The following is a 17,660-nucleotide window of genomic DNA, read 5'->3' on the forward strand; positions in this document are numbered from 1 at the left end:
CATTCTCACTGACATCTCACTAGCGGGCATACGCATTCTGAACTTTCTGGACAAATGAAGAAGTATTTGAACATGCACAGGTTTCATAGAATTAATTAGGAAACTGGTTTCTTCCGCTCTGTAAAGGTATCGGTTCTAAAAGGCATACGCCTCCACATTTAACTGAAAAACAACAATTGCCGAATAATAATGAGCGCTGGCAAGCTTGCTGAATGCAGTAATGCTGACAAGCAGCTACTTGGAATCTCGTTTAACCCGCATGAGACGCAGGGGCTGGCTCCACGATTCCCATTTTCCAGTAGAGATGAACTCTCTTATCCGGAGTCCCATGCCTGAGAGGGGGTGGAGCCTGACTTGCACCCAGGCCCGCGGAGTCCCACAGGACGTCACTGCCTGTTCCCAGCGCAGCAGCCGGTATCCTCCCTGTTCCCGGCCTCGCTGTCCAGCCCAGCTCCCTGGGCACGGTGCTCAGAAAGACCCCAAGGCTGCCTCTGGGCTCAGTGTGTGTGGTGCTTTGAGGTGCTTTTCTCCTCCTCACCGTGTCCCCCTTTGCCTGTGAGTGGCTCCTGCTGTGGCAGCCCGAGGCCAGGGAGCAGGGTGGGATGAGCATGAAAGCAACAGTTTATGGGATCCGTCTGGTTTCGGTGTTCAGCCTCTGTTAAAACTGCCTGACATAGGCTCACGTCCCCCGAGCTGCCCTTGGAGTGCGGGGACCCTGCAGCCAAAGACAGTCCCCCGGTGGCCCTCGGCAGATCTGCCCCAGACAGGAAGTCGTTGGTGGCATGACCCTCAGGGTCGGGTCCAGGACCCTGCGCCCCCACCTGCAGCCGCGGGGCCTCCCAGCAGGAGGAGGCCTGGTTGGTTGGGGGAGTCATGAGGCTCCATTTCTCCCGCTGCCGTGGGCTCAGCGGATAAACACGCCTTCCGCATGCGCGTCATTGGCCTGTCGACCTGTTTAAGCCAAGTTGCGTCTGCATTGGGCGGCAGCACGGAATCCTTTTCTGGAACTTCCGTGCGCCGCGTCGGCGACCGAGCCCGTTTTCTCTGTCTGGTTATTTGGAGAAAGCAGTGTTCAGTGCCAAAATGATAAGCACTTCGCTTAGTTTCTATATAATTTGCTTTGAACCCCGATGTTTTCATCCCTCCCTCCCCCCTGCACTTTGAATAGCTCAAGAGACACTTTTTCCTATGAGTCACGCACACCAGGAGAGTTGCCGTTTGGCTCCGGATTCCGTCTCCTACTGGAAACGTCTGAGAACCAGGAGATAGGAAATGAGCGAGAAGGGGGGTGATTCATGGGGCTCCATGTCTAGTGGGAGAGAAACAAGTGGGGATGAGGGAGTGAAGGCTGGTGGGCCCTCCCCCACCTCCAGTGAAAGTGGGGCGTCCTCACACATGTCATCGGGTTGCGGTCTCAGGGCCTTCTCTCCCACACAGGTGTGTCCCACCGTCACGGCTTCCCCGTTCCTCTTGGATCTACGTCAATTCCATTTTGCCCCAATCCCCACTGCTCCTCACGGCACGTCCCCAAGCCCCCTGTCCTGCACAGCTTTCCCGGCTGGAGACCGCTCGCAAGCTTCCAAACCACCCCAACCTAAGCAGTTCCGACAGCATCTTCCACCAGGGCCCCCGTCCAATGACTGAAGCACAGCAGTGGACCCTGACGGCCTATGAACCTTCCCGGCTGCCTTGCTCCCTCTTCTCTCCCTCCGGCAAGCCCTGTGTGCCCCCAGGTCAAAAATGGGGCAGCCTAGGCCTCCGTCGCCACCCCCTGTGGTGGTCCAGGCCTGCTCCCAACTGGGAGCACCACATGGCCCAGTTCTAGTGCCACGGGCGGTCCTCCTCCCGCCCCGGCTTACTGGTCTACCCAGAACGGTGGGACCCATGAGGTCCACCCCAGTCAGTGGCCTCCACCACGCAAATCACGTCCCTGAGTCCCCAGGGCTCCTGAGCCTAGGGAACGGCATCGCTGCCCCCGCTCACCCCGCCCAGGGCTCTGCCTCCTGTCCTCAGCCTCCCTGCCCATGAACCTTGTGCACCCCTGTGTATGTGTCTGTCCTGCCCACCCAGGTGCACCGTGAGCCGCTTCAAGGACGCTTGCCCAGTGCCCAGCACTGGGCGGGACACCTAATAGCAAATTAAATGAGGCTCCATTGAACATCTTCATGCAGCCTAGTTCCCCTCAGGGAAGCGGGTCTTACCCTGCTGACATGAAATTCAAAGCACGCCATGTCTGGAGCGCCACGAAGTGAGAGGGACCGCGGACAGACATCCATTGTTGTGGATGGGCGGTCCGGTGCACCAGACTGGGGCGGGCTCTAAGGCTCGCTAGGCTCAGAGAGAAGTAACGTCTTAGCAGGTTGTTGACACCTACACCTGCCCGGACACGGGAGCAGGCCGTGGTGGCGCCCATGCTCCAAGTCTGCCATCCCTTCCTGAGGCTCCCGCGGCTGGCTGGCGACCGCTCAGGGCCCTGGAGCTGCTGGCCCAGCGTGGCTGGTGGGGGCCCGAGGGCTCAGGCGGTGAGAAGGCACCTCAGCTCCAGCCTGCGGGAAGTCATGGTCAGCAGGGGCCAGAAGTGGGTCAGCAGGGGAGGCAATCGACACAGTTCAGTGAAGCCCAAGGGGTCAGCTAATCCGTGACCACTAAGAGGGACATGCCGGGAGCATCTCCACGTGGGGCAGAGGAGCGGATCTCCTGGGGGGTGGTACACAGGCTTGGGAAGGAGCAGCGAGAAAGTTGACTATTTGGGCCCAAATATAAGTTGCATCTGCTGAGGAAATCATTCCAATGGCGGAGTGATGTACAAGCTAAAGCCCGGGTCGGGCAGCAGCAGCCGGAGTGGGCATTTGGAGGCCTCACCAACAGGGGAACTTCCCAGCAGAACTGGACTCACATGGTGTGGGGGCTGGGGGACACGCTGCGCGAATGTTAGCGAGCGAGGCCCGGTGGCCCACAGGACAGAGGCGGCTGCTGCTGCTGCTGCTGCTGCAGGTGCAGCCCGGGCCAGCCCCGCACCTGCAGAGGGTAGAGAGCCGCAACTGAGGAAAACGAACAGGGGCCCCTTTTCCCCGCCGTCTTAGCAGCGTCCGGAGGGCAGGCTGTCGGGGTGAATGGATCTGCGTGGTCTCCTTCTCCCACTGCGCCCTGCAGCAGATCCCAGCCTCTCCTGCTCTCCCGTTTTCTTGATTGATTTTTCCGATCTTTCGTGTATTCCACACATATTCATTGTGCATGGACTCTGTGCTGGGGACCCTGATGGAGAGTCGAAGCGGTGGTTTCTCTACCTGGCCAGGTGCTCGGGAATCTCTTCAAGCTTGTTTTTACTGCTGCCCAAGTGCCTCCAAAGAGGAAAGAGACAGGCTCACACTCACACACACACACACACACACACGCACCCCACCCCTCGGCACCCACAGCCTCTGTTCCTGGCAATGGTTATTTTAGAAAAACAAAAACACTGTCCAGAATAAAATGTAACATTTCCTAGTAGGGAAAACAAACAAGAAAAAACATATGCAAAGCTGTCGCCTTCCTCCGCGGAGGCCTAGTCATCGCTGCATTCCGCTCGGCAGCCCGAGAAGGCCAGGAAAGCTGCACAAACTCACCAGCTGGAGAAAAGCCAGAGGCAGGCAAATTGTTCACTTTTTAGAAGTACACTTTTTTTTATTAGATGACTTTTTAATTTTATTTTTTTAAAGAGTTTATTTATTTCTTTTCAGAGGGGGGGGGGAGGGAGACAGACAGGGGGAGAAACGACGATTGGTTGCCTCTTGCACGTCCCTGGCTGGGGACCTGGCCCACAACCCAGGCATGTGCCCTGACTGGGAACTGAACCAGCGACCTTTCAGTTCACAGGCCGGCACTCAGTTCACTGAGCCACAGCAGCCAGGGTAAGAGTATGTTTTTTTTTAATTTATTTATTTTTAGAGAGGGAAGGAAGGGAGAAAGAGAGAAAGAGAGAGAAACATCCATGTGCAGTTGCTGGGGGCCGTGGCCTGCAAGCCAGGCACGGACCCTGACTGGGAATCGAACCTGTGACACTTTGGTTCGCAGCCCGAGCTCAGTCCACTGAGCTACACCAGCCAAGGCAAGAGTACGTTTTCAATCAAAGTATCAAGCAGACACAGAGGAGTGCACAAGCTGACAGTGAATGGGTCCCACGAAGTGCCCTCATCTGCCTCAACAGCACCCAGGCCACGGAATAGGACTCGACCAGCTGCCTAACTAGCGGCCTCACCGCAGTCACCACCCCTCCCACACTTCCTTTCACTTCCAGGTTGCAGGGGTGAGGGCGAGCCATTCACACACCGATTCTTCTTGTCCCTAGTCGATGTATTAGTCCCTCACTGGGTCCCCCTCAGCCTCGGCAGAGGTGGGCTCCAGCCACCGACGTGCGACCCCACCGGAAGGAGGCCGGCTTCTGCACAACCCCCACTGCCCGATGGACACTCCTGACCTCTGCTGCTGAGCCGCCCCTCCCCGCGCCCTGTGCAGATCCGATCCAGCCCCCACGGAGCTGGCCAACCACTCCTCCAGGAAGCCTCCCAGGGTCTCAGCTGCACACCGAATGGTCCCCTCCCCCAAGCCTCACTTTGCCGAGAGAACAGGAGCTGGCTGGGCGGGCCAACCCAGCCCCCCCACCCGCCCGCCCCCGTGCACCTGGAGAGGGGAGCCGCCCTGGCGCCGCAGCCCGCTGCCATCTCGAGGGACGCGCTCTGTGACACAGCGGGCCAAGGACGGGCGGAGGTCGTGTGTGTCTTGTGATTAATGAACGGCATTCGCAGAGTCACCCGTGAGTCACGGCCGGCCGTGAGGACCATTACCTTGTCCTCGAATCGCCCCACCCCCCCAAGCCCCGCCCACCTCCATCCATCCCGTCCCTACGGACCCGACTGCTCCGGGGACTTCAGAGAAGCGGAGTTGTGCAGTATTTACCTTTGCGTGTCTGGCTCACTTCGCGCAGCAGCATGTCCTCGAGGTGCACCCAGGTCATGGCGTGTGTCCGAGTTCGGGAATGCGTGCAGACGGTCGCTGACTCGCGACGGTCTGACTCGGGATTTTCCACGTCGCCGTAGGGTACCGGTGGCGGGGGTCCGGGAGAGACCATGCTTTGAATTTGAGAGCCGATCTTTTCCCGGGGCCAGGGACCTGCGGTGCGGGGCTCTCCTGGGACGCCGGGCAGCGGCAGGGAGATGCTTTTGCCCGATGGTAGGCTCGTGTCCGTGTCCTGAGCACGTTCAGGGTGGGCTGGGCGACGCTCGGGTGTTCTGTAGGTTGAGTGTATTAAATGCGTTTTTGACATATGGCATTGTCCACGTACGGTGGGTTTATCGGGACGTAAGTCAAGGGGCAGCTGTACGATATTTTAACACTAACGGTTGAAGGGTTGGGGTCCCGGGGGCTCCGAGTTGGGGACTGAGCAGAACCAGTAAAAAGGCTTCAACAGAGGACAGGGCGGAGGGGGGTGGGGAGAGGGTGGCTAAGAGCTGCTCTAAGCCAGGGAGACCTGCCCCAGCCACTACCTTTCAGGACCCAGACGGCTGGGACGAGCCAGTTCAGGGGCAAAGGTGCTGGGCCGGACCCAGGAGACCTGGGTAGAGCCCCGGCTCTGTAACCACAGGCCCCGCTGGGCTCCCTGGGCAGGGTGACGCGGGTCTGCTCACGGGGCCGGGGTGCTCTGAGATCTGAGAAAATAGGGGGCCGAGGCCTCCGCTGTCTCCTCCTGAGATGGCCCACGGCTCTTGGGCCAGTTAGAGGGTGACGCTGATGGTGGACGCCACCAAGAACAGTCCCGCGCAGCTTGGGTCTGGGTCATTTCCCTGGGACCAGAGGACAGTGGCGGTGACCCTGGCACTGAGGGGTCACCAGGGGTCAGTGGCTGGGCCAAGCCCCTCACAAGCCCTGTCACCTGAGGCCTCCCAACGCGACCTGGGAGGCACCTGTGGCTAAAGCCCCCACTCGACGGAGAAGGAGGCTGGAGCTCAGGGGAGCTCGGTCCCGTGACTGACGGCCAGGGGGCTCGGGACCCTGACCTGGTCTCACTCCAGGGCCCAAGCTCAGGGACCTGGGTGGGTGGTGGATGAGCTGACCTGTGACCTCACCCAATCAGCCACCATCAATGCCACTTCCCTGTGACCCAACGGAGTCATGAAGTCCAGTCACCTTTCTCAACACAGCTCTTCCTGAGCCCTTTGGGAGAGGATGTCTGTCCAGAGGGGTCCTGGCTGATGGTCTACGGGGCCCGAGTGCCTCCCACGGGAGCGTGGGGACCTCGGCTCCCTCCCAGGCCTCCAGCAGCCTCCCCCCACAAAGCTGCAGAGCTAGGGGCTTCTGCGGAGGAGGGGAGACGCTGTCCTTCTGACTCTCCATTTCTGCCCGGGATGAAACCGTGTTTGACCTGCAGCTCCAGCAAGCACCCCCTTCTCAGGGGCAGCGCCAGGCCACGGGGGCCATTGCCAAGGGCACGGGCTCACTCCCCGGAGCGCTCGGCTAGGCTGGGGGCTGCACCAGCTCGGCCCCTTCTCCCCTCCTGGGCACCTCTGCCCACCCTGGATGCCACTTGGCTTGTTCCTCCATTAATGGTGACAGAGAGCCTGGGAAGGAGGTACACCCAGGTCAGGGACAGGAGGAAGATGGGGGTCATTTATCCATTTAGGTGATCTGTCTTCTCAGGGCACGGCCCCCACCAGCCCAGCTCCACCTGCTCTGGGGGACAGGGGGCCGGTTGTAGGACCAACAGCTCTGCACTCCCAGAGGGACTGGCCTTCGTTTACTTATGCCTGATCCACCCACCCCCAGAGACAGGCGCCCAGGGGATTCTGATAAATGATCATTGCCCCAAATCCATGCATTCGTCCGAGCATGCCTCTCCTCTCCACGGCTCCTCAGCACCCCTAACCCTCCCTCCTGGGGGCCACCGGCACGGAGGGGAGTTGGAGAGGCCCAGGAATTCCAAGATGACATGAAAACGGATGGTCCCGGGGGCAGGTTGGCAGCACCTTTGGGTGGAGGCGGGACGCCGGGCCAGCGATGCGTTCGGTCTGGCCGGGACAGGGTGTGGTTTGGCCATCACTCCTGATTCATGGAAAAATAATCCAAAAGGGCCTCAGCTGGTCTCCTGCAGGGCCTGCTGTGAGGAAAGGGCTGTGCGTGCCCGAAGGGACTTGGAAAACATAACCCCCTGTCCCCATGTGTGAACAGTGACCACGTGATGAAGCACGCTGTTTCACAGCCAGAGCGGTGGGCGTGTGTCTGTGTGTCTGTGCGTCCGTGTCTCCCCGAGGGCAGTCTGGTCCTCTCAACCCGGCCTGACCTCCAGCCAGGGGCGGGAACAAGCTGGAACACGGTATTCACACCAAGGGTCCCAGAAGCGACCGTGAAACCAGCTGCCGAAACCGGTTACCTCTCATCCGACCTTTTCCCTTTTCCATTCCATCTGGAAGTGCTTTGGAAGTGCCTACACTGGCCACTTATTCAAAGGGCACCAATGGGTAGAGGAGGCGTCCGAAGTCCCAAGTTCAAGTCCTGACAGAGCCGTTGTTTTTCTCCTGTCAAGGGGAGCCTAGGATACCCGCCCTCCCCGTCTGCCCCGTGGGAAGCTGGAGAGACTCAAGTGAGAAAACGTATCTCAGAACCCTCTACATAGTAACGTGTGTTCCCTTCTGTCATGTAACGAGTGTTTGCTGGGCACCTGCTATGTGCTTGGCTCGGCAGTAGACAGAGAGGGGAATGTAACCATTTGTCTCATTACAGTCTGCAGGGCCAGCCTCCACTGAGGTTATGCCTGCCCCTTCTTGCTTCCATACCCTTCCCCCACCCAAGGAGACCCAAGCCTCCCCTGCCCCTGGCTGGCGAAACCGCTAGTGTCTTGGAAGGGGCTGTCGCTAGCCCTAGCTCGCCCCAGAGAGCGGTTTTCTGAAGGCCTTTTCTTCCTCTCTGTGCCCCTGCCAAGCCTCTCCAAGAAGAGTTGCTTTCTGGACCAGGAGGAGGAGCGTAGCTTGATCCCCCTCTTCCTTTCCCTGCGTCTACACGGCATCACCGAAGGTAAGCCCCGGCCAGCGGGGGTGGGGGGTGTCCGCAGAAGGCAGTGGGGGGCCCGCCCCACCAGATGTCCCCAACAGTATCCACTGAGCTCTCGCCCGGTCACTTCTGAGCTGTGTGACGCGTTAGGAGAGCCTCTGTCTGCTCTCGGTTTATTTCTCTGAAAGTGGCTACGAGCTGAGCTCCTGTGGAGTATGACAATGGGTCGTGAATGCACACAGCTGCCAAAGGCCACGTCACTGCCCCCTTCCCTGGGCCCTGCCTGCCTCCTGGAGCAGCCGCCCCTTTAAAAGGTGGCTCGTTGCGTGGGTCTGGAGAAAATTCTGGAGCTGTGCTCCAGACTTGAGCTCCCCAAACCTCACGCTCTGGGCCCAGGGGAAGACAGCTGGGACTTGGAAAGAGGAGGGAAACTGGGGAGTGGGTTTCGGGCTGGCCCAAGGGCCACCCATTGAGACCTTTGTGCCTGAAAGGACATTTGGAACTTGTCCAGGTGTGCAGATAAAGTGGGCGGCTCTAAACCCCAGGGGTGGGGGTTGGGGTTTTGTCCCAGTCACTCCTAGACTCTCTGAAGATACTGGCTGTCAGATCTCAGCCCCGCCTCCTTGGGCAGGATTGGTGGGGACAGGGGGTGGGGGGTGGGGGGGAGCTCAGGGTGCTTTGGGGGAGGTGCTCTATAATGTCCCGTTTGGGTCCCACACACCTTACGATTTCCCGGGGCCCTGGGAAGGACCTCCAACCCTCAGCTCCCAACTTCCTCTGTTTCCTCTCTGTACACGGGACTTTCGGGATTCTCTTATGAATAAATCCAGAAAAATGTTCCTTCTGTGTTCCCTCCAAGGCAAGGATCTGGATATGTTAAGGCGCATTAACTTCTTCCCCGAGCTCTGGCTGCTCCAGGTCACCGCCAACCATTACCACGCCGTGAGTTGCCAGCTCAGCAAGAAAACAGTTACTGACATGTGTTGCCTTTCTGACTTTGCCTTCTCTGGAGATGTGTTTTGCATTTGAAATCTCTGGGCCTTTGAGGTCGGGCTATCGGCTTCTCCGCCAGGGGACGCAGGGGGAGCCAAGCCCGGGGAGGGTTGGAGGGAGGGGGCCTTGGAAGCCAGGTGCTCCGGGGATCTGTCCGGTTGACCAGGACCGTTAGATGGGGTGGAGGAGCGCCAGCCGCACCGCCCTCGAAACAGAGTCCCCAGCAGACACAAATGTCACATGTGCTTCTTACGGAAACGGTTCCAAATGCAGAGAAATTGAATGACAGAAAGCACATACCAAGCACCTACCCTCAGACCCTCACCCAAAGACAACCACTGCCAACATCTTATTGCATGTGATTGCATTTCACCTTTTTAAAAAAATATTTTAAAAGATTTTATTTATTTATTTTTTAGAGAGGGAAGGGAGGGAGAAAGAGAGAGAGAGAAACATCAATGTGCGGTTGCTGGGGGCCGTGGCCTGCAACCCAGGCATGTGCCCTGACTGGGAATTGAACCTGTGATACTTTGGTTCGCAGCCCATGCTTAATCCACTGAGCTATACCAGCCAGGGCTCACCCTTTTTTTTTTTAAACACAAATAAATGGATTCATGAACACGATCTTTAATGGCTACAAACTCTTCCACCAAGAAGGTATTCTGTTACCAACGCTACTTTGCCATTTCTTTATCATGGAAAATGTATGGTGTTTCTAATTACTAGGTAGCTATTCTAAATGACTGTATGGTGAATATATTTGTGCATAGTGGTTTATTTTACTCTACTCGGAGTTACTTTCTTATAGGAGATTCTCAAGAGTGGAAAACACTGGCCCCAGAAGGAATGCGCATTTTTGTCCTTGATTCATAGTAGCAAATTTGGGACCACAGGACTCTCTTCCCCGAGGTCATTGATGAGAGTGCCTCCCTTTGTACGTGCTCAGCAGTGCACGGCATGTCTCTCTCAGTTCCCTTCGGGAACTTCCCCGACTGAGAAGTGAACAATGGCATCTCGTTTTTTTTTAATGGGCATTTCCTTGCTCACTGGTGAATGTTACTATTTTTCCACGTGGCATTTCACCCTGGGTGACTTGTCCATGCACATGGTGGCACTTCCTATGTGTTTCCAGGCTTGCATTTTTAGGAATGAAGTAGGGCAGTGTGTGGGTTCTGAAGACGGATGAGTCACCACTTGAAATTCGGTTCAGCTCAACAAATACCTATTGTCATGCGCAAACCGCAGAACTCTGTGGTCCCTGCACAGCAGCAAATGGGGGCTCCACGGGACCACGCTTCTCTGGGACCCGATTCAGAGCTGCGCTTTGACACTGCGGGGGAAGGGAGAGGAGGGAGGGGAGGGGAGGGGCGGGGCCATGGAGAGAGGACGGTCCCCAGGGCTGGACACCTCCGGAAGTCCCCCACCGCCCTCTTCATGTCCGTCTGACCCTGCCCACCTCCTTCCTTTTACCCCCTGCTGCCAGTGTCACGCTCCTGAGTCCACCCCGTCCCACCCCGGCCAGCCTGCAGGTGGAGCTGGCTCTGTGGGGCCATCTTTGCTCTCGACCTTAGGGCTGTGACCATTCCCTGCCTCGTGATCAGGCTACTTACAGACACACGGTGTCTCCCCGGTGAGGCTTCTTGGGCCGTTTTCTGGCTGTGGCCTTTGCATTCTCTGAAAGCTGTGAGCCTGGCCCCCACCCCTGAGCAGGTCTCCCGCCAGCACTGGGGCCTGGGGCAACGGCCGGCCTTGGGATCATGAGGCGGCACCCTTTCGAGCACAGTGGGGCGGCGAGGGTCCGCGAGCGCCGGTGAGGATGGTGGCGGCGGGCCAGGCGGCCGGTGAGCTGTGCGTGTTTCCTTCCCAGGTGGAAAATGGGGGCGACATGTTTCCCGCGAAAGATTTCAACACCCAGGCCGTGAGATTCGGGCTGCTCTTCGGCCAGGTACTGACCGCGGGCCCTGAGTAAGGGGGAGAGCCGTCCCCTCCTGTGCTGGCTTAAGCACCTCTCTAAGCATCACTTCTCACCTCCGGTAGGAAGGCCAGGGCCGGAGAGGAAGTTACAGGTGCCTCTTCTGCGGGCTTCCCACCCCCCAGGAAGTAAAATTCTCAAGACGGGGGGCCTGGGAGGGGCCATTCAGTAACCCGATGTGTGTGTGCGTCCAAGCTATCCCACGGGGCGGCCCACAGCCCTGGTTTTCAGGGAGCGGGGAGTCTCCATTCTTAAAACCGGGAAAGGCCTGGGCAGGCTGGCGTGAGTGGGGCGGCTGTCTTCTCCCCTCCACACACATAGATGCCAACGGCTCCCCGAGAGAAACCCCCCACCCCGAGCCTGGGTTTAGGGTTACGAGGGTAAACCCTTCCGAGCCACCTCTCTGACGGTCCCTGGAATCAAAGTAACGGCGGGTTGGGAGGCTCGGGGGCAGGGCGCCTGGTCGCTCAGCCAGCAGGGGAGTGTCCGGGCCAGAGCCTGCGCTCCGGACGGCTTCTGATAACACACGGCCCACCACGCAACTGCTGCTCTCCTCCAAGTTCTTTAACGCCACCTCGTGCTTCAGGGACTCGGGGCCCTGAGGCTTTGGTCAGAGACTCTGCCCTGGGTCAGGCCCGGATGGGCCGGGTCCAGCCCCTTACTTTCAGAGACCCGCCCACCTGCACGGGCTGCAAACACACGGGCCGGGACACCTTGCAGTGCCCTGCGTGGGGGGTGTCCCTCAGGCAGGCTCATCAAGACGGAGCTACATGCTTCTTTGGAAGGTCTGCAGGTCGTGTAGAGCAAGCGACAGTGTCATCAGGGCTGTCCTGTAGGACCTGTGAAGTCACCGCAGTGTGCCTTGTCCTGTGCTTCCCACGCTCGGATGGCTATGGTGTTTTTTATTTATTGTGTTTTTTCCATTCCCATGTATCCCCTCCCGCCCTTCTCCCCCCACCCTCCTGGCTACTGTGTTTTACGTCAGTTTTCAAATCAGTCACTGTGGTTGTTGCAGCTAGAACTTGTTTTGCTCCAGCCCCTTGCCCTTGAATGCCAATGGGTTTTTTTTTCCATCGCTTTGTTGTTTCTTCCCCAATGTAGGAATGCACGAATTATTCGAAAATGATTGCTATATACGGATTCTTCTTTGAGATAAAGGGAGTCAGAAACGACGCTACATCTTACAGTTTTTACATGCAGGTAAGGAGGCCGGAGCGCTGGGGTGGCGCGTGCCGGCAGCAGCCCTGCGGGTTCAGAGTTCAGGGTCAGGTCACACTGGAACAGTGAGAATGGACCAGTAGCTGTTTAGTAGCCGACACGGACTGTGTTGCCAGCCTGGAGCTGGTCCCTCTGGCAGATGTGACGTCACTTGCTTTCTGCAGCAGCCCTGGGAGGCCGTTGCGTCGGCCCACAGCACGGGTGCAAGTCTTGAGACTGAGTGTCTCCGTGTTCACGCGGCCTCTCCCGGCAAAGCCGGGGTTCGAGTCTCCTCTGACGCCACCCTTGGGGCTCAGCGCATCCTCGGTTCCCATGCGATGGGTGGGCGATGCCTTACAGGTGGTCGTTCCTCTGCAGAGGTAGCAGGAAGGGCCCAAAGGAGAGAGGGAATGGTCTCATGTCGAGTGACAAAGCCGGGCAGGGGATGGGGCACCAGAGCAGACAGAAGGGCGAATGGCTTTGCTTGGGTGCCCTTGCGGAGCGTTCGGGAGAGGCAGGAGAGCACTGGGTTTAAGAACAATGAGTCTCACCCTGGCTGGCGTAGCTCAGTGGATTGAGTGCAGGCTGCAAACCAAAACATCGCAGGTTCGATTCCTAGTCAGGGCACATGCCTGGGTTGCAGGCCACAGCCCCCAGCAACCACACATTGATGTTTCTCTCTCTCTCTCCCCCTCTCTCTCTCTCTTTCTCTTTCTCCCTCCCTTCCCTCTCTAAAAATAAATAAATAAAATCTTTTTTAAAATCTTAAAAAATAATAATAATTTGTAAAAAAAAAAAAAAAGAGCAATGAGTCTCAAGTCAAAGTTCTGGCTAGCCATGAGACCTTGTCAAGCCCATGGACTTACCTCACTGGGCTGTTGGGAGTGTTAATGCATTAGTTTGTGCAAAGGGCTTAGGACCGGGCCTGACACATGAAGCCCTCCCTGATGATGACAATGACGACAACGACTATGGTGAGGGACCACTCTGTCCCACTTAGGATTTGCCTTGTAAGTCTCCAACAACTTGAGAAACCGTATTTTATTCACCTTTTTTTCCTATCACCGCCGATCACAGCGCCTGGGACATAGGGGAGGTAGGTTCGTCTCGCGCATGGGTGAATGAATAAATGCACGGGTGAAGAGACCTGAATTTTAGTCCCAGCATCGCCACTACCTCATCATATGCCCTGGAGCCCTGTCTCTGTCTCGGATCAGTTCTTGGTCCTCGGGGACTCAAGGGTTTCCCTCCCTACACCATGGCTTTCACTGGTGGGAAGAGGGGGATTGTGTAACAATACCAGTTGACATGCTCCTATGAACACTATGTTGGTTCTGAAACCCTGGCAAAGTGGTGAGAAGACCTTCCAATCCAATAGGCTCGACTCCACGGCATTTCTCTGGATCGGCCAAACCCCAGTCCATTGGCCAGCGGTTTGCGGGTGGCTCAGCAGCAGCCGGGCTCAGGAATCGGGATTCCGGGGGAGACGCCCTGGAGCGCTCTGCATGCATCGTGCGGGAGGGTCCCCGTGCCAGGAGCCAGGTGTCCCCGACTCCGGGTCACCCCGGGTCAGCCCACCTAAGGCACTCGATCTCCCTCCTTGCAGAGGATGAGGCACACGGACGCTGGATTCCCGGCCTCGGCCTGCGAGTACGGGCTCATTAGCCTAAGGGCGGAGCGCTTGGTCAAGTACGAGATCCGAGCCCAGGCCCTGGTGGACAGCCGGTGGCAGGAGTTCAGCACCAGCCCGATCGTGCAGAAGTTCCGGCTCGCCGGGCGCACCTGCAAAAGCCAGGTGAGTCTTGGTCTTGTCCCTTCTCTTCCGCCTCATTTTCGCTCTTTCTTGCCTGCACCCCGTTGCAGGGGGGGCTACTCACCGGCTTCACATCTCGTGGGACCTACAGGAAAAGCTTGCTCTGTTTCTTAAGGATTATCACAGCTTCGAATAGTGCTAAATGGAAATCTCCTAGAATGGGAAGCTGGGGATACGGAAAAATGTAACCCAAATCACACTGCCCGACGGAGGTCATGCCAGATCCATTATAGAAATGTCCAAGGGTGTTTTCCCAGAGAAGGGGAGGCTTGGTGGAGTGTATTTGCTCCCTCCACCTCCGCTCTTGCCTGGATATCACCTGTCACTTTGGCTGAAACCCACGGCCCGGCCCACCTGCCTCCACGGGCCACGCCAGCATCCAGGCGGATTCGGTACCTGGCCTGGCTCCTGAGGGTGGCCATCCAGAAACTGCCCAAGAGTCTGTCTGTAGTCCTAGGAGGAGCTCGGGGTTGTGAGTCCTGGGGGGCTGGGGGGGGCCTCCCATGCTGCCCTTATAAGGGATGGATCTTGGCCTTCAACCGGAGAGTGAAAGTCTCAGTCCTGGCTGTCATCAGAGTCACCCGGCCCTTTGCCAAGTCCGCAGGGCTGCGTGCCACCCAGGCGGCACCGGGTATTTCATGGTGGCGCCCAGGTATCAGCATCTTTCATAGCTTCCCCAGTCATTCTCTATGATGTTAGAAATCCGACAAGTCCTGTTCTTTGCAGAGGTGGGAGCAGGGAAGGCCCGGATGCTGGAATTCTGGAAGGGCGGTTCCCCTGGGCCTGAAGGGGTCATTGTTGTACCCAGGGTGGTGGCCACCCAGGAGCACTTACTTGTGCAAACTCACCAAGCAGTCCCCATAACACCTGTACTGAAGTCACACTTACATTTGTTTAAAGTTTACCTGAAAGGCTTTGTCCTGGTGACCCTCGTGTGCAGCCAGAGCTGAGGGCGAACGCCCTGCACACCCGTCAGGCCCCCCTCCCCCGCCATCCGGGGCCGCTGGTGTTCGTTGTAAAAGCCTCAGGCGCTCTGTCTTGCTTCCTCTTCTAGGTCTTGAAAGTCCAAACTGTGGGCAGCCCGCTCTACGTAAGCTTTTTGTTCACCTTCCCAGTGTCTTGTTGACTTCGACAATTTCCAGAAGAATCAGCGGGATTTGTTTTCCTTCCCCCAGTCTGCATGAGAGACAATAAAGTGACTTGAAGGGACCGACTCCCGGGTGTGGCTGACTTTCCCAGTGAGCGAGGGCTCGGGGAACTCTGGCTTGTTGGCTCTGTCCTGTCCAGACTAAGCCACGGGGCGGTTTATAGCCTTCAGAACCGTGTGACTCCCCGTGCTGGAGCCCGTGAGTCTGAGTCCAAGCCCACGATGCTGGCAGACTCCGCGCGGTGTCTGGGGAGGGCCCACCGGCTGCCTGCTTCACAGCTGGCCCGCGTCCCACTCTGTCCTCACTGGGAGGGACAAGCGCCCGGCAGGGCTGGCTGAGGCCTCTTCTATCAAGGCGCTAACCCCACTCGTGAGGGCTCCACCCTCCCAAAGGCCCATCTCCCAATACCATCACTTCTGGGGTCAGGGTTCAACGGGTGACTTTGACCATGGCGCCCACATTTGCATTGCTTTGGGGGTGGAAAACACCTGAGCCAGAGAGCCCACCTGCCGTCCTTGACCCCCAGACAGCTGGAGCCCCGCCCTGATTTCTCACAGCCTCGGGGCTCTTTGATGGGAGCACCTGCAGTAACAACGCCCTCCCACTGGTGGGGCAGGTGGGGGGGCGAGGGGGGGAGTGGATCACACACCTGCCTGTGGTCCCTGGCAGTCTGCGCTCAGCCGGAACAAGAGGTAGGAAGGGAAGGAAGCAATGATAAGGCTCAGAGTGACTGACCGTCAGTCATTTTAAGTGGAACCCTGTGGTCTGGGAAAAGTAAGGTAACTCGATACCATTTCCATTTCCTTGCACAAGGTGGTAGGGGTAGGGGAAAGGGGGGGTGAAGGGGGACCCCCCTCGAGGAGCCAGAGTGGCAGGTCTGGTTGGAAGATGCTTACTGAGCACCTCTGACCCATTAGGCACATGACATGCCCCCTCTCACTGCATTCCTCCAGCCCCCCCGCCCCCGTAAGGTGGACAGGGTGAGGTATCCCCACCTGGTGAGGGAGGAAGCTGAGCCCCAGACAGCAAGGCCTTGACATGTCCAAGGCTCCTCCAGGTGCCAGGCCTGGGGGGCACCAACCACAGGGCCCACTGAGAAGAGGGGGAATGCTTAGGGGTGTTCAGTTCAAGTGCGTGTTAAATACCTACTATACACTCGACAGAACTGTGCCCTGAGCTTCTGGGGTCTCATGGGTCATGCTGTGCAGAGGCTGTCAAATGGGAGACCACATTCGATTCCAATGAGGGCCGTGGCACAGAGCGAGGGTGGTCTCGCTGAGGACATACACGTGCGTGGGCCTTGGAGGATGGGGAGTGTCCCTGCGGGTGGACCGTTGGTGGGAGATGGTACGCAGGGGACATTCCAACAGCTGGGAGCAGGCTCATTGCCAGCCCCGGCCTCTGGGGCCACAGTTGTCAGAGTCACGAGGGAGCTGGTGCAAAGCAGATGCTGGGTCCCCAGCTTCGAGAGGCCGGTCTGCAGTCCGGGGGACATGGGGAGTGTGAGGTAGGAGGTCTGGAGCCCCACCCGGAGAAGACTCCAGTCTGAAAATGCCAATGTCATGACAGGGTCCCCCGCTGCACCCACACACCGGATTGTCTTCCTTACCCCGAGCCCCCAAACAAAACAAAACAAAAAACAACAGCCCTGGCTCCTGTGGCTCAGTGGATTGAGTGCCAGCCTACAAAGCAAGAGGCCACCGGTTCGATTCCCAGTCAGGGTGCATGCCTAGGTTGTGGGCCAGGTCCCCTATAGTGGCTGTGTGAGAGGAAGCCTCACATTGATGTATCTCTCCCTCTCTTTCTCCCTCCCTCCCCATCTCTAAAAAAGAAATAAAATTTTAAAAAAGTGATAACAACAACAACAACCAACAACCAACCTGTGAATCTCTCTCACCACTTTGTCTGATTTTATTTTTAAAACCAAATTTCTAGAGTAGGAAATAACCTAAATGGAAGCACCCTCCTGTGGGCGAACCGTTCGCTGGAATCCAGAGGGTCCAGCGCTTTCCACTAGGGGGCGAGCGCTGCCTCAAAAATGAGAACCAGCAGTTCCGCGGTAGGAATTTGCCACTTGAAAGCCCATCGTGCAGCACCTGGCTTAGTGGTTGAGTGAACTTCTCTCTGTGCATTCCAGGTGAGGCTGAGTCATTCAAACATCTGCAGGGTTGACGTCAAAAAAAGACCTCTGAACCCGGAAAGTATGTTATGAGATACACATCCTTCAGATGACCCGACAAGCCCTTCTTACCAGTGGAAATGTCTTAGACTGGCATTTGAAACCCAGAGTCCCAAAACCCAAGGCAGTGAGCATTGGTGCTCATCAGCTTGGCATCTGGTGTGTCACGCCCAGGACCTTCTCTGTGTGCTCCTCACCCCCCACCCCTGGCTTGCCTCCCCCACCCTCCCCCCCACCCTTGGTGCCCAGGATTCCCTCTGCACACAGCCACTCTTGTGGGGCCTGAGTTCAGGCATTCAAGGGCCGGAGTCGGATTTGCTCCGCACTAGTGTGCGG

The 17,660-nt window shown here is 57.7% G+C and overlaps 1 protein-coding gene across 1 annotated transcript in view; it reads left to right on the top strand.

Annotated features, from left to right (window-relative positions):
* Positions 1 to 15,191, top strand: part of BTBD16 (BTB domain containing 16) — a 35,563-nt gene extending 20,372 nt beyond the window's left edge. Inside the window, exons 9-14 of the mRNA XM_028513873.2 lie at positions 7,955 to 8,046; positions 8,882 to 8,964; positions 10,883 to 10,960; positions 12,089 to 12,187; positions 13,791 to 13,979; positions 15,052 to 15,191. Of these exons, the coding sequence (XP_028369674.1) occupies positions 7,955 to 8,046; positions 8,882 to 8,964; positions 10,883 to 10,960; positions 12,089 to 12,187; positions 13,791 to 13,979; positions 15,052 to 15,123 (613 nt within the window). The 3' untranslated portion in view covers positions 15,124 to 15,191. The remainder of the gene's footprint in view (positions 1 to 7,954; positions 8,047 to 8,881; positions 8,965 to 10,882; positions 10,961 to 12,088; positions 12,188 to 13,790; positions 13,980 to 15,051) is intronic.
* Positions 15,192 to 17,660: the final 2,469 nt, after the last annotated feature.

Source organism: Phyllostomus discolor, chromosome 5 (genome assembly GCF_004126475.2).
Source record: "Phyllostomus discolor isolate MPI-MPIP mPhyDis1 chromosome 5, mPhyDis1.pri.v3, whole genome shotgun sequence".
NCBI lineage: Eukaryota > Metazoa > Chordata > Mammalia > Chiroptera > Phyllostomidae > Phyllostomus > Phyllostomus discolor.